Here is a 16,596-nt window from a genome sequence, read left to right as displayed (position 1 = left end):
CGACAGTGCACTTTTACTTTCGCCCTCTGGAGGGACCCTCGCTGGAAAATCAACACCGGTTGCATAGTGTACCTTTAAGCAAATACCAAAGGCTGTCATTCTGGATAACACAGAAAATATGTGCCTTTTATCTTACTCAGTTTATCTTACATCTATGGTTTGGGAAGGCAGTTCCAGACTATCAGTTTCTCTCTGGGTTTTGAAGGCTACAAATAAATCCTTCATGTAAGCTTTGCTACGTGCAGCTTGGCATAAAGAAGGAAATAACTCAGCAGTAGATTTATAAGTTAAGATAAAACCAGAGTGAACACAATTGTTGTCTGTTGTTTAATTCCAATTCTGCTAAGAATGATTTATTAATCCTGAAGTGAAAATAGATATTGATATTATGCAGGTTTCTATGGCCATCTATGGCGTTCTGATGGCAGGAAGGATCATCTGTAGTGGTCTGTCCTACAGCAGTTCTCAGTAAGCCTCCAGCTAAAACCACTCTGTTACAGTATATTATTACCGTTGTTATTATTCAGATAGGTTTTTAAGTTTCCCAGGCTCTTAATTTTCAGAAAAAGATACCAAGTGTAGGGATGCACTGGTATGAAAATCTGGGCCGATATTTATCTTAGATATTAATTTTGCTGTTATGGCCAATAGTTATGTTGTCATTTATCATATGTTTCCTTACCCTTTGGACACCATTAAGCTGACCACGATGCTGACATTGCTTATCTATTCAGTTAAACTCCCATAAATCTGACATCACAATCAAAATCAGTGTCACATGACCAGACAGATACTGCATGACTGATCCTAGCCCTTCTTGAAACAAAAAAGAAAATCCTTTTATAAAATTATGTCTTTATTTTAGGTGAGTTAAAATGTATACCTTTTATTTTGTCCAGTGAACATAGACAAGAGGCTTTTTTTATATATATATATAAAAAAAAAATGTATGTGCTTAATCAGGGTCCCTCAAGGTTTGTTCTCTGGCTACTTTATTTTTATGTCTTTTTTTTCTTCTTGTAGCTGAAAATGGAGCTCTTCAATATCTTTTTTAATATATGAGCTGAAAGCACACCACTTAATATTCCTGCATCAACACATGGCCACTAAGACAATGTGTCCATGATATTAATTAATGTAAAATAAAAATTGTCTTCAACTTAATAAAATGAAAGGTGATACATTTGCAATCAGACTTTAAAAAAAAGTAAAAGGTAAGATTTTAGCATTTATTTCCATTAATGGGATTTTAAAATGTATTTATTCTGCCAATGCAATTTATTATGTATTTTTCGTTCCAAGTTGTCCCTTAATATGAATTTGCATATGAACTGTGCTAGTAAAAAAAAACCTGCTTTAATGAATTGCAAAGTTATGTTAAGAATATTCTTTGTGTCTTTTTGGCATCTTTTTTCTAAAAGCCACATTGGTAACCGTGTTTTTTTTTTTCTTTTTTTTTTTTTTCAGGTTAAGCATTGGGCGAGACAGGTTTTGCACCATGAAGATCTTTCTCAGTCCACTGATGTCCTTTCTTCTCCTCCTCATGCTTCTTCATGGCATCTTTACCAGCGACTGTCCAGAAGACTGCTTGTGCCACAGTCCAATGAGCATTTTATGTTCCCAAAGACGCTCATCTACCATTCCTCGTGAAGTACACTTTTCAACCAAAAGCCTCTATCTGTTTGCAAATGGGATTGAAGACATTAAAGCCAAGGATTTTGATGGACTGGTTAACTTAGAAATGTTGGACCTCAGTCAAAACAAACTGACCAGTCTTCCTGAAAGGGTGTTTGAGCCACTGATCTCTTTAAAGAATCTGGATTTGTCATCTAACCAGATCACCTACATCTCAGAGGAATGTTTCCAAGGAATGCCACAGCTGGAGCGCCTTTATTTGTATGGTAATCACATCGAAAAAATCCACCCCTCTGCTTTCAATGGCTTGAAACATCTCCTGGAACTGAAATTGCAGGGTAATATGTTGACAACCTTGCCCCTTCTCTCATTACCCAGGCTGCTGCTGCTGGACCTCCGCTTTAATGTCTTACCCTCTTTAAATCCCTCTGAGCTTCAGACCCCGAACCTGGAGTCACTCAGGCTGGGTGGTGTTGGGCTCACCAGTCTAAATAAGGAGCTTATAGTTCGTCTAAAGAATCTTCATGAATTAGACATTTCAGGAAACAAGCTTGATTCTTTCCCCTCTGCCCTAAAGGAAACACCAGGACTGCTTCACCTAAACCTAGCTGGCAACCCAATGGGCCCTCTGAAGATTGAGGATCTGCAAAACCTCAGTGAACTAATGGAGCTGGACATAAGCAGTCTCAGTATACAAGGACTTCCTGAGGAGTTTTCTAAGCTCTTCCCCCACTTAACAAAACTTACAATAGCAGAAAATCCCTTCAACTGCCTTTGTAACTTAGCATGGTTCCCAAGGTGGCTTAAGGCTCAGAGCATCACCCTGGAAAGAACAGAAGAGACACGTTGCCATTTTCCACCCATCAATGCCGGAAAGGTCTTAGAAAATCTGGAAAACAGAGATTTTGGCTGTCCAACGACAACCGCAATGACCACTACTACTGTCAAGACTACTACTACCACCCTGCCTGTTCCTGTTACCACCTTACCAACTACTACTAGATCTATTCAAGTCCCCAGGGCCAGTGATAATCCTCCTAATAAAGGTGGCAACATTCCTCTGCCTCCTGTTCTGCCATCTCCAAGCAGCAGCAGCAGTACTGATCTAGATGAAGAGGAGCAATTCTGTCCCCAGTATGCCTGTTTAAATGGGGGTACTTGTCATTGGAATCAGCATGGTCAGGGAGTGTGTATATGTCCAGATGGCACATCTGGGCTTTTTTGTGAAATCCTCAATCCCTTTCCACCTTTGTCCCGTGAAGCTGATCCATCAAAGGAAACCCTTACTGCAAACACGGCAGACATCAGTTCACTTAAAGCAACGGCAACATCAATTCTGCTAGATCTCCACCGCTATGTTGAATTGCGGCCTCACATCCGTGGAATCCGCTTGACCTACAGAAACCTCTCTGGGCCGGACCGCAGGCCAATGCAGCTTAACCTTCCAGTGACCTTCCCAGAGTACAGACTCCGAGGTTTGAATCCCAATTCCACTTACAGTGTATGCGTCAGTCCTTTAGGTGCAGCCATGGATACAGACAGTGTCTGCACTGAAGCTCATACAAAACCTTCTGGCCCTGTGGCAAGAGTCGACAACCCAAAGTTTACCACAATGCTAATGCCTTCAATTGCCATTTTGGCGCTGCTGGTTCTCATAGCAGTAGCAGTGGGAGTGGTTTGCTTTCTTCGAAGAAAGAGAGCCAAGACCCACCTGGATCTTGACTGTGAGCCTTCCCAGCTGGAGCCGGATGGAGTTAAGGCAGGTTTGGATAACGGGGCGTTGTTTCACAAACAGCCACAACTTATGATCCCCGAACCTGTTGTCCAAACGGGTAGTCTGGAGTATGAGGTGTTATTACTACAAGATCATCATTCGTCAAATAACAATATGTCCATGCACAAGCCTTCTTACTTCTGACAGAAGCTCTTGATCAATCAGATCTGTGAGAGGATTTTTATTTCCTCAGCTGTGTCCTGCCAAGAACATGAACAGTAGTGACTACTGCTTGATAGTCGAGGACACAGAATTAGGCAACTAATCACCAAAAGAGAAGCTGGACTCACTATCAACTTTACTTCTCTATGGTTGTCAAAGAAGACTAAAACATTGAGACACTATATTCTAAATGCTGCAATGTATGACATCCAACATGCTGTGATGCTGGGACTGTTGTTTTTGGCAAAGATTTAGGTTAGGGACACTTTATAAGCTCATGCACTCCCTTAGGTGCACTGCCTGTGCACTAATATGAGCTGGTGCTCCCTTACCTTATCACCAAAGGCCAAGTGAACGGTCTCAGTGGTTGGTTTTGAGGCACGGTGAAAAACTCATCAGTGACCTACTTACTGGAAGGGATCAGTGTATGCTGTGAATGACCTTTTAACTCACCAAATGAAGTTTTACTGAGAAAATAGCTGATACATGTATTGCTTTATTTGGTTCAATTGTTTTGTATTTGTTTTTTTAAAAATACCTATATTTTTCATTACTGTTAAATGTTTAAACCCTTTGATAACACCTCCCACACCTCCAAACTCACTTCTTGTGACTAACAGACAAAACATCAGATTAAAATCTTTGAAGATTAACGCTCATTTGGTACCAGTAAAGTCAGTCATAGGGTTTTACAGCCAGAATATCAGACAGTCTAAGTAGATGGGAGTCTGGAATGAATCAGGATTAATTCCCTCCTAGGGGAAAAGGGAAACAGGATTACAACAATGTATTGGAGAGCTAGACTGAAGCCCTTATCATTCAGTGTTCAATGAACTGTTTAAAAATGGTTTTTGAAATGTATTTTGCTAAAAATAAAAATATAGATCTCCAGTGACTTTATTTATTGTTTAGAACACATTTTAAGTACAACCCAGCCATTTGTTTAACATAGTTACAATACATAAAGTTCCTGGTCTGATGTTAAAATTAGCTAAGTTTCCATGTAGCGTCTTTAATTTGGGTAAAATAAAATCCTTGATGGTATGGCATGAATTGTTACTATTAAGCAGAAGAGAGAGACACTGTTTTTGCATGCTAGCATCAAACCAGACTATGCAAAATTCAGATGCACGACCTTGTGGTGTGCATCAGAATTGTGCATAGTCTGGTTTGATGCTATGGCATGAATTGTTACTATTAGGCAGAAGAGACAGGTTTTGCATGCTAGCATCAAAACAGACTATGCAAAATTCAGATGCACAACCTTGTGGTGTGCATGCTGTTTGAAAAACAAAATAAGATTTGCAGAGATCCAATGGAGGATCATCAAAAGACATACATGGAGACAAGATCCATATCTGTGAATCTTACACAAAGAATGACACTATTGTTTGTGTGAGTGTCTGTGATAAAGCAACTGCATGTTCTGTCTTGTGCAAACATAAACTGTAGACATCAAGTTTCTATCATGTACTTCCTTAAGTTACCTACCTACACGCATTGGTGTACCCAGAGTCCAAACAACTATCTGCAGGCAAACAGACCAAAGACTCATCCCTTAATGCCTTAAAGGTTAACATTTTTATTTTTCAGCGCATCATTTTCCTTACAGGTCCCACACAAATCTAAATTCCTTTAAAATAAGAGACGCAACTGGAATATCTGTCTATAAAACAAAAAACATTGAGAATAACCCAAATTATTTTCAATGTGTTGATTTTTCCCTGTTTATTTAGGGGACTTTTTATTGTTTATTGCTTTTGTATTGTGTGAATTTATTTGTATAAATGGAAAAAAAATGATATTTACATTAAATGAAAACAAAGTGAAGTTTTGTTTTTTGTCTTGTTGTACAGAGCTCTTGAAACAGTGGTTCTGATTAGGAGAGAGGGAAGGTGGGAGTGCTGGAAATGTGTTTGTCATTAACTTCCCTTATGCCATCACTTAGAGCGAGAGGAAGCAATAACAGGAGGGAGAGTGTGAGGAGAGAAGGGAAGAAAACTGAAAATGCAGGTATAAAGTAGCAGACACATCAACCAACACATGATTTCAATGTGTGAGGTTTTGAAAACTGACGATAAAAGCTGAGTGAAATTTCTATAAATTGATGTCTAAAGCTGATTACTTAAACTAATAAATCTACCTCTGAACATGGCATTTCTACTGCAACATTTCACCCTGGCGAAAAAGTTGAGCTCATTCTCAACTTGAGCAGCCAGCCAGCTCCAAATACTCTGGATGTGCCTTAACTTGCCTCAACAATCACTCAAAGTGAATGCAAGAAAACAACCTATCACTGTGCCTGCCATCACTCTGTCGGGAAACGGCTTCCTGCTTCTCATAGCTTTATTTTCTTGAACTAGGGTAACTAAGAGGACAGAAAAATAGCTGAACAACAACTGAAGCAGAAACTATTTTGGCCTTAGAGAACAAAATACGAGACAAAAGTTACAAAATCCATTAATTCTACTGAGATGCCATGTTAATGTTAAATACAGGGAAGCAGGAATGGCAATGAGCTCACTGCAAAAAAATGTATACCTTGAGGGTTTCTTCCCACCTTTGCCTCATTACAGTAACAAAATTGTACATTTGGGGATTTAACATGAGAGTAACACAAATATAGAAGACTGCCTATATGCAATACAGTAAACAAAGTTTGAACCTAAACAAGAGGACATTCTTTACAATTATGCACAACTATTTAATAATAATAACAATAAATTAACTTTATTGATCTCACATTGGGGAAATTTACCTCTGCATTTAACCCATCCCCTTGGGGAGCAGTGGCTGCCATCGTGGGGCGTCCAGGGAGCAGTATGGGGTTAAAGGTCTTGCTCAGGGACTGCAGTCTGTAGGAGTGGGGCTCCAACTCAGAACCTCAGGATTCCAAGCTCTATGCCCTAACCACTAGGCCGCCACTCCCCTCCCCTATGTTTTCAAATCAGATCTATGATACTGATGAGACTAAATGTAAAAAAGTTGGACATTTTTTGGAGAGGTGATATACTTCACCAATAATATGTACTTATACAACAATTACACATCTTCTACCACACCTCTGTGCTAAAACATAACATCGAAGGTATCAAATTTTCATATCAATTGCTCTACCTCTCTGACAGGGCACAATTTTGCAAAGCAAATATATAAACAAGAACTGTAAACACAGGGGGCCTGGACTTATGCCTAAGCTGGAGGCAAAATGGAAGTAAGAGAATATAATTAAAAACACTCAGTCTAAGGTGGTATGTGAAGGTAACCATTGTGGGTAAGTGAACATTGTTGCAAATGCTCATAATAAACAGGATGACCACCCATGTTTTTTAATGGTCAAAGGAGCTGGTAAGAAATGGATGCAGGATGTACACACATACTGGTCCAAAAACAAAAACATAAATAAATACCTTCCCACAGCTAGGAGCTGTTGTGTGATGATCTACGCCAGCAACACAAACACATAAAACAGCAGCACTCCCCCTCATGCTGGTAGATTCGGCTTAACGTAATTTGGTGAATTACCAGGACATAAAACCAACCCACTAAATAATTAAATTGTTTCTTCTGATGCTTGTAAAGGTTACTCATCAACCCTGACACTACGACCCTTCTGCAATAAGGATGGCAACCTGCTGTCACTAGTTATCAAAAAGCAAAAAGGCTTGTATGTGACCTAGGGTGTTTTTAAACTGGACTTTTAGCCATAGAAGTCCTTGTTTTCTGGGAGCGTATGTGGCCCAGAAGGTACCAGAATCCAATAAGTTATATGTTATATAACTTTATAAGATTTATTTTTTGTTCAGGTTTTTTGTAACACATATCAGGCCAGATTATTTCCTCACCTGGGAAATCAAGAAATCCCTTGCTTTGAACCTTTTTATCAACACAAAGTAGGCTAAAAGTTTAAAGAATCACATGTCCAGATTTAAAGATATTTATAAATATAGCACAAGGTATCTATCAGTGTAGAAAGAGTTACAAAGACACTGACAACTCGTCCACACAAACTCAAAAAAATCTTGTCATAATTGATGGAACCATAGACTGCTCTCCAGCAGAAGACCCTGAAGGAGAAAGTACAGCTACCAGTTAATGATGTTTGCTTCAGTCTAGCTGTGTCTTGCAGCAGGAAAACCAAGCAACATATCCCTGCAGGTCCTTCACTCATTAGCTTAGACAGCAAAACTAACAGTTTTTAAAAGTCCTGGGTAAAGTCAGGACTAAAATCTGATCATTTCTGCTACGAAAATATAACTTAAGCTCTTTTTGACTGATATTTGTGATCTAAAACATTTAGGGGTGACAAAAATCCTCATACAGGAAAAAAAAATCTGTATGGGAAAAAATACCGTTTTGAAACAGTGATATTTTGCAAAACCTACGTCTTAGGTTTTTCTTATTGTTCCTGAACAACAAGACCATGTCAGCTAAACTGCTAAAACGCTGCATGTTGCTTCTGACCAACAGTTTGCTTGCACTCTATAGCCTATTTCCGTCTCTTCATGGTTCAAAATGTTGGAGTTTTTGTCTATTTTTTTAGAAACATCTGGGATGTAATTTCAAACTTTGCAACACATATCACATTAAGCTGACACCATACCACTCAAGGGACCATTTGTGTTCCCTGAAAACCTCACTAAAAATCCCCATAAAATTAATTATATATGTTGTTTTAACATTATGCATTGCACACCCCCTCTTCATTTCTTACCTAAAGAATATATCAACTCACACCATCGCTATTAATAAGCAGCTTTTTTATTTTGTTCTGAACCTCTCAGTCTATCATCCCAGTAACTTTTTCCTTTTTCTCACTGGGCCATTTTTCAGTCCTCTGCAGCACAGCTGACCTTTAGGTAACCCCAGACCACCTCTTCAGCCTCGGAAAAGATTTATAATCCATGGTTTAAAAAAAAATATGTGAAAAAAACAACAAAGAGAAGATTTCAGTTTTTTATAAAGTAAAAAAAACTGAAAATCTATATACTTTCATGTTAAAAAAACAGACAACTACACAGTGATGCAAAAAGGATTTGCTTTCAAATAATTCTAAACACCAATTAGATGCTTTACAAAGAAAAGGAAGATCTTTATTTATATGTATTTAGGCTCTATGATGGTGATTTATTCTAAAAAAAAAATTCGGACGAATAAAAAAAAGCAGAGAGAGAGAAAGTGGGGAAAGAAAAGCTGAGCAAAGAAAAAAAAAAACATTGCACCACTTTGTTTTTGGAACCAGATTCCCTGGCTCCAGTTTTTGGCCCTTAGCACGTTTCCCCGCAGCTCTCCGCACATTCCACCTTCCCTCTGCCTAAATCTTATAGAGGAACTAATAATAATGGATGAAGGGTGGTGTGCCACCAGTTCCTCTCTAGCTACATAGCTGCCAGTGTGTGCCGGCAGATGCCCTAAATGCTGCTGCAGCAAAAGAGAGAGGCACTGAGCAGGGAAAGACGAGAAGGCTGAGAGAAAGAAAAACAGGAAAAGAAAGCAGAGGAAGAATTTGACTTTGGTTAGTTTCTGGCAACATTTATCCAAAGGCACACATGCAATTCATTTTACATCTTAAAGATTATTAAATATATTTGAAAAAAAACTGCATGGGAAAAGTTTCTACCATGGTGCACCTTTAATAAGGGCCGTTTTCAGTCATTTTACCTTGAAGGATAGTAGAAACTGACCTTAAATATAATATAAGAGTAGGAAATTATAAACCAGCATGTGTGCAATGTATTACAGAGATGGATTGGGCCCCTAATTTGTACCAGTAAGCAACATGAGGCCATGTCCATACATAAGCCAGAGCTGTACATTTAATTTGTTTGGCTAGTTCATGCAGCTTCTGTACAGTTTCCAAATATCCAGTAACAGCAGTGTTGTTCGTCGTCTAGCATTTTTAGCTAAAAAAAAAAATGTTCTCAAGCTTGAATAAATCAGTTCAAAAGCTAAAAATAACCTACAAATTTAATTATCTTGATTTAAATTGTTAATGTATCATCACCCAACAAATTTACAGAGTCTCCACACTTATCGGCATCATTCGGTGACAAAGTAAAGCTGTATAACCAGCAGAGAACAAGGTTCTCTGTAGTAACATGATCTGCAAAATAGCTGTATAGTATCTCTCTAGTGGTGGACTTGGGCACCACTGTACTAAAGTTTCATTTTATGAGTGCACCAAATTTTAAAAAGGGGATAAAAATACCAAGAAGCCAAAGGTGTGTTGCAGCAACATTATTCAATGCAGTAAAACAGAACTTATTACAAAAAAAAAGCTTTTTAAACAATTACTTTTGTATACTTAAGACTTTTGTATGCACAGCGTGTATACAAAACGAAATTTCGTTGCATACAGCTTACAACAGTTGTTATGATATTTCAGTAGGAGTATATAAACATTACCAATATAAAGTGCAGCAGTGATCAGATTGTACATGATGTAGGGGTAAAAAAGAAACCTGTTTAAATAATGGTTCAAAAGGGCATTAATATGAAAACGTACAGTGCATTGCAAAATAAATATGGTGCAAAATACAGAAGATATATTGAGTAGTGTCCTATTTAAAAGAATTATAAAAGTTCAGCCCATTGGTGGTGCAAAAAATGTGATGTAGATTCCACTATAGTAGTTCAACAGTCCGGAGGCAGCGGGGGAAAGCTGTTGCAGAACCTGCTGGTCCTGCAGCGGATGCTGCAAAGCCTCTTCCCAAAAGACAGCAGTAATAGCAGAATAATATTTTGGTATTATATTGGAATATCTTAATGACTGTAGCCTATGTAGAAACGTTGTCTTTTTAAAATAGGACCAGTTTAATTTAAGACTAATTTTCTTGCAGCTACTGTTAGTAAAACTGGTTTAAGAAGAGCTTAAATAGGAAACTTGAACCATGTGCACTCTGACACACTGATACGAATTCAGTCACAACACTGCACAAACCAACTGTATGTATCCAAACAGTTTGTTTTCTTTAAATATAGAAGCCACACTGGGTCATGTTTTAGGGGATGGGAGTTTCACGGATCCTCTAAAAAAATAAAAGGTAATTTCATTTTGTTTTTTTATTCGATGACTGACCAAGAAATTTATAATTGCCAACATATATCAATTTATACATGGAAAGTTTAACAGAAACATAAATAAGGAAGCAGACTTTGAGGGTGATGATCTACAAAGAGATTTTTTTTAAAAAAAGGCAGCGGATGGAAACAATTATCTGAAATTAAAGAGGTGGAGTGATGATAAAATGCGAGGACAGATTAGGGAAGGGCGCTGCTGCAGGCTGAGTTGAAGCAGGGCCACGTGCGCTGATAAGTTTATCTCCCATTGAAAACACACTAATGACAGGCTCTGAGGGGGGCAGTTGTTGAGGTGTCAAGGAGGTGTGTGGATGTGCTAATGCAGAAAGCATAGGAATTAATAACTAAACGGAAACGCCTGACATCTCATGGAAAGCACCAAGAGTGCCTCACTTCCAACGAATACAGGGATAGAGAGTGGGTGGATTTTATTTATTCACCAAAGCATAAACAAAGGAGAAATACCATATAAATAAAAATGGTTGGCTTGGAGAGGGGAGCTTACAAAAGGATAAAAGATTGAGGAAGGATCACAGAGAGCGATGCAGAGTTGTTAGAAAAGCCATGCAGCAAACCTGCTAAAAGAAATTAATCCAAGCAAGCTCCAATAAGGCCATACCCTAAAATGCATCCACAGACTCAATAGCTTCATCTTTGTGTTTTTAAAAAGGACAATTTTTTTAACAGAATTGACACATTATAATGACAAATACAATGTTATTAGATCAGACAACAGAGAATGTACTTGACAACAAGTACATTCAAGTATAATTAATATAGACTAAGAAGTTTTTATGAAAAGAAAAAGCAGCGATAAACAGAGTGATCTTTGAAGACCTAGTGATGAATTATCAGTCCTATTTCAGTCTATTTTTTTCTAATAAAAAGCAGATTATAATTTAAATTACTAAAATGAACCTAAATCAAGTTAAAATATATATATATTTAAGAGGAAGCCTTCATTTCTACTGAATTTTAAGATGAGACTGTGGTTTTATCAGAAAAGCAAGAGAGAGCAAGAATTTAAGCAGATAACAGTAAAATTAAACACATTAATGTAAAGTTGTTCTGTTTTTAGGTGATATGGCTTTCAACCCCTGGATTACATAAACTTTTGAAAGTTTTTAGAGTTAATGTTAAACAGCTCAAAGGACATCAAATTCATGATGCAAACCATGCAAAGAGCCTTACTAAAAGACATAATTAAAACACTAACAAAAGTCAGTTTTGTAGTCATTTTCTTTTTCTTTTAATTGTTGTAAAATAATAGTAAAAACTGTTTTTGCATGTTGCTCTAACTGAATCAGAAGTAGAATTTTTTTTATTGGCAGATCAAGCAGTAAAACATGGATAATGGAAAGTGGCCTGAAAATTGGAATCAAGCATCTGTACTTTTTATTATCATTTTCTATGGAGGGTGTGAAATAGGTGTTATTCTCTATGATGTATGTAACATGTGCTGTTATAATATCAGCACTTAGAATACTGCTAACACGAAAAAAAAACACCCTTTTGCCAGGATGCTTAAATCTCATGATTTTTAGCCCGTCATTTAAGGCCCAAAGTAAGACCAAAAAAAAAAAACTTTAAACAGGAGCAATGGAAGTAATTGGGGGTGCTGGTTTTGTTCCTTACTTATGTAAAGATCATTTGCTTGTTTACAGTTCCACTGCATTTCACTAGCCTATTTCATTACACATGACTATGCAGCATTTATACAGACTGGAAAAGCCTCAAGGCAGAGGCCGACTGAAAAGCAAACCCATATTTACTGAAATCGGCCTTCTGTCAGAAGCCATAATAAGACAGATCTCAGATTCAATGACACAATGTGGTGCTTGAGCTCCATAATCACTACTTGTAAATAAAAACATGGGTAAAGGGGATTGGTTTGCAATGGAGGCTCTTTAGATGAACTAAAACTAAACTTGCAAAGGTTTAGCATCTCCTTAATGGTAGCAGCATTGCAACAACAGGGCATATGAACTGATAGTCACTCTCAGTTAAATAAGGCACTGCGTGGGGTCTGCTCTGCAGAGTCTCACTAGATGATTAAAACAATACCACTGAGCTTTGCTTCATCCCACCAAATCAGCAAAGTCTCTGCTAACACAGCAGAAACACACATGCTAGCTGCAAATATTTGCACAGCAAGTAAAGCTGAGGGGGTGATGTATGGTTGTTGTGATATGTTGCCAAGAAGCAGTGCAGGTTTAAGTTCAGGTCAGGTGAAGAGTTTAGGGTGCTATTAAATACAATCTTTATACAAAGCAAGGAGCTCAATGTTCAACTATGGCTAGACCCAGAAAAAAATAAAATAAAACTGTTAAAGTTACAGTTGCTCTAAAGCTTTGAAGGTTCAATCAAAACATGTAATAGTAATAAAGAAAACATGAAACATTTTCTCCATTTATGAATCTGATCCTGATCAAAGCTTAGAAGTTATCTGATGGAAAGAAAACCAAAAAAGATTACAACAGAAATTCCCCCAATTAGCAGCTATACTTGTACAACACGCACCAACCCATAGCATGATTAATCCTTCCTTCCAAGCACAGTGGGTAGATTTCATTGGCTGCATTTTCTCCTCATTCTGTTTCCATTTGACCTTTTCCGCAAAAACCGAGAAACATTTGTTTTAACAGCCTATACAGTGGGAGACAAACTCTGGAAACTCTCTTCACAGCATCCGGGCCCTCAATACATCCCTTAAAACTCCTGCAGACATTCATCAAACACTGCTGTGTACACATCCTGCATAACTTTCAAGCTGCACTTGCATCACATCCATGCAATGTATACACATCTGCAGAATCCACTGTGTTTGCGGCTGGAGCTTCTGTGTCATCTCAAAATGAGCATGTGCTTTGCTTTGACGTGGGTGGGCATACTTTATCCAAGAAAGACGTCTACATACAGGTAGCGGCACCAAAAATACAACAAACTTCATTGGATGGCAGATGTGGCTGCTGTGAAGAAAAAAGAAACTTTATCTTTCTTTCGGACCATCTCTTTAGGGAGTGAAGGGTGGTGACAGGCACAGATTATGTGCTTGTAATCCTTTTCATCGGAGTACGCACTCACTGTGTCTGTGAGCGAAACACTGTGATTTACACACAACTTCACAGAGGATGTAGACCACTGTGTACAAGTCCTTGAAAAAAAACATCAACAAATAAATTTCTTTAAGGTTATAACCACAGATACCATTTTGGAGTTTAAATTATGCTCAGACACATTTTTTCTGATCCACATTCATTAACACTTCAAGGAGAGTTCAAGGAGAAAGCAATTAAGAAGTCCAAAGCAGGTTCAAATATAATCCTAAAATAATCTAAGCTTTAAAAACCTCTTTCAGAAATTTTACACCAGCTGATGTCAAAAGTATCCTGGTAAATCTTTTGCCTTAAAGTGTATAAAACAAAACAAGCATGTAAGGAAAGGGGCTCGCCTCAGATTAAGCTTAAACTGATTGTTTGACCTCCCTTGAAATTTCTATTAGTAGAAAACTATCCTTATACATTAATCTGAACAAACTGTCCCCACATTAAACATGGAAGCTGCAGAAATCACACTGCCAGGTTTCTATTCTTTGGTATCAAGCAACAGGAGGATGACCGTATTCTCACAGCTGGAACTACAATGCCATGGTTTAGATAAATGTTAGATTCGCTTGGTGCTAATTCAAGTGTATTTAATCGATGTATGCAGCACCAATTCAAAACATCTAAAAGCCACTTCATAAAGACAATTTATTTAAATCATACAGACAGACTGGTAGCATATTTTATATCTACCCGAGATATAAAGATATCCATCTGATTGCACTGAGTCATTGACTTTACAGAAAGTTGGTCTCTCCAAAATGATTTGAGCTATTTTGCAAAGAAGGATGAACAAAATGACACATAGATGTGATAGAACTTCACAAAAGACTTTGAGTGTTGAAAAGTAATAGCTCAAGAAGACAAAAATAGAAATGCTGACCACAAATTTCATTGTATGTTTCGCCAGACAAGATGTTCAAAACTGGGTATTTGGGCGAGGCGGTGGTGCAGCGGTTCATTGCACAACCCTTGTGCAGCAGACTTTAGTCCTCAATGCCGTCACAGGTTTGAATCCATTTCTGGTAATGTTTGCAGGATCTACTCACCTTCTGCTCAATACATTTACTGCATGCAAATTTTCTAATATTTCCCAGAATAAATCCCACCAGAGCCTAAAAAAATAATCTTTAGATAGACCTGGAATCCTCTTGGTCCAGGAAAGTTGTGTGCTATTGTGGGTTATAAATATTTTTGCTTGGAAGTGTAGCTGTCTTTTTTTTTTCTAAGCTTTTCAACTTATGACCGGAATCCATGTTTAAATTAAATTTCTGCAAATATTATTATAGAAGTGATAGTATGATGTGTCTCAATAATCTGGATTAATCAGATTAATTGTTTCAGCCCTAAATCAGATATTTATCAAGATAAAATGAACTTCCCATGAGTTTCAGTTTCCTCTTCACCCAACTCAAGTGCAAACATTTCCTGGGAGAACAGAATGACCACCACCGATCCTCCTCCTGTCAGAAGCCTAAGGCCAGCTGACCTCTGACCCCAGCCTCAGACGCCCATTTCTCTCCAACAAACACCTGTTTGTTTTTAGCTGCTAAGAACCCCAAGCCCCAGGGAAAATACTGTGTTTCAGAGAGATTATTCCTCTCAAACACACTAAAACACTGATCTTTAAATCCTGTCTACAGGGGGAGCCTGGACACTTGCAGGTGTTTGAGTCCTGATTAGGGGTGACGCGGTCGATGAGTAGCAGAGCCGGATGAGGATGATTGTTTTAAAGGTTGTTGTCTGGTAATTAGAGCCCTGGCTTATGTCTCTGGAGCAGACAGAACTGAGTGTGTAGAAATGCTTTCTATAAATGCCAACGTTAAATAAGGATATATTTAACCTGAAATAGTCTTGAAAATCTCAGCCTAAACTAAACAAGATAGATAGCTCAGCGATAGCTCTCCATCCATAACAAACTTTATTATGAAGTGGTTTCTAAAGCAATCAGAACTCCAAGGGCTTTATAAAATAACTTCTATGCTAATTTCAAACATCCTTAATGTTCCAAAACATGGGAGTATCTCAGCAATAAATAAGAAAAGGTGCAGTGTTTGCAGGCCTGTCACAAGAAACAGTAAATTGATTTATTTTATGAATGTGCTCAATAATTAACATTTGCATGTTTGTTTGTTCTCCAAGTGTTTTACTCTGTTTTTACTAAAGAATCTTGATGGCAAAAAGGTTTTACTCTAGTGCATTGGTCTCCTTTCACCATCTCTCCCATTGTTTTCTTACCGTAACCTGTGTAGCATGAGGAGTAGAAAGCCATGGAGATCCTATTAACATTTCGGAACATTTTTTTTTTAAACCAAATGAAAATATTAAGGTTTATCAAATAAAAAAAACTTCTGGGACAATTTATTGTCCAGCAAAATGTGTTATGATGGCAGGATTATGTGTAGGATGAGCGGTTTGGAAAAAAAAATGTGCTAAAAAAATCAGTCTCCTCTGATGTAAATCATCCCTTAGCCTTTTAAGTGGATAAAGCACAACATATGTCCTATTTTACAAAACAAATAGGCAGTGGTCATAGTAATACCTGCAACAGGAGGGACGTATCAGACTGATTTGATGCTATCTTTAATCATGGCTGCGTGTGAGTTTGACAAGCTTTTTTTTCAGATTAAAACTTAAATAAAACTGAAACCTTCATAACTGAATGAGAGATGAAGAAAGATAAATCTTACTTGTATGTCCGTTTAGTTCTATGAATCAAATTTGTTTTAAAGTTGCCACCCATGCTAATTATTTGATGGCAGAAAAGAATTTGGATGTTCAAGTGTAAAGTAAGAGTGACTTCTGAAAGGAAAACTAAGGCAAGTCAGAATTACATGATAC

General features: G+C 37.7%; 2 protein-coding genes across 2 annotated transcripts in view; one reads left to right on the top strand and one right to left on the bottom strand.

The window, feature by feature from the left end:
• vasn (vasorin) overlaps positions 1 to 4,100 on the top strand; it is a 22,632-nt gene extending 18,532 nt beyond the window's left edge. The window contains exon 3 of the mRNA XM_015372173.1: positions 1,468 to 4,100. Coding sequence (XP_015227659.1) covers positions 1,499 to 3,553 — 2,055 coding nt within the window. The 5' untranslated portion in view covers positions 1,468 to 1,498 and the 3' untranslated portion in view covers positions 3,554 to 4,100. The remainder of the gene's footprint in view (positions 1 to 1,467) is intronic.
• Positions 1 to 16,596, bottom strand: part of LOC107083172 (coronin-7-like) — a 137,623-nt gene that overhangs the window by 51,924 nt on the left and 69,103 nt on the right. The window lies entirely within an intron of this gene.

The sequence above is a fragment of the Cyprinodon variegatus genome, unplaced genomic scaffold (genome assembly GCF_000732505.1).
Source record: "Cyprinodon variegatus isolate N-32 unplaced genomic scaffold, C_variegatus-1.0 Scaffold69, whole genome shotgun sequence".
NCBI lineage: Eukaryota > Metazoa > Chordata > Actinopteri > Cyprinodontiformes > Cyprinodontidae > Cyprinodon > Cyprinodon variegatus.
This window is presented reverse-complemented; position numbering and strand designations above follow the sequence as displayed.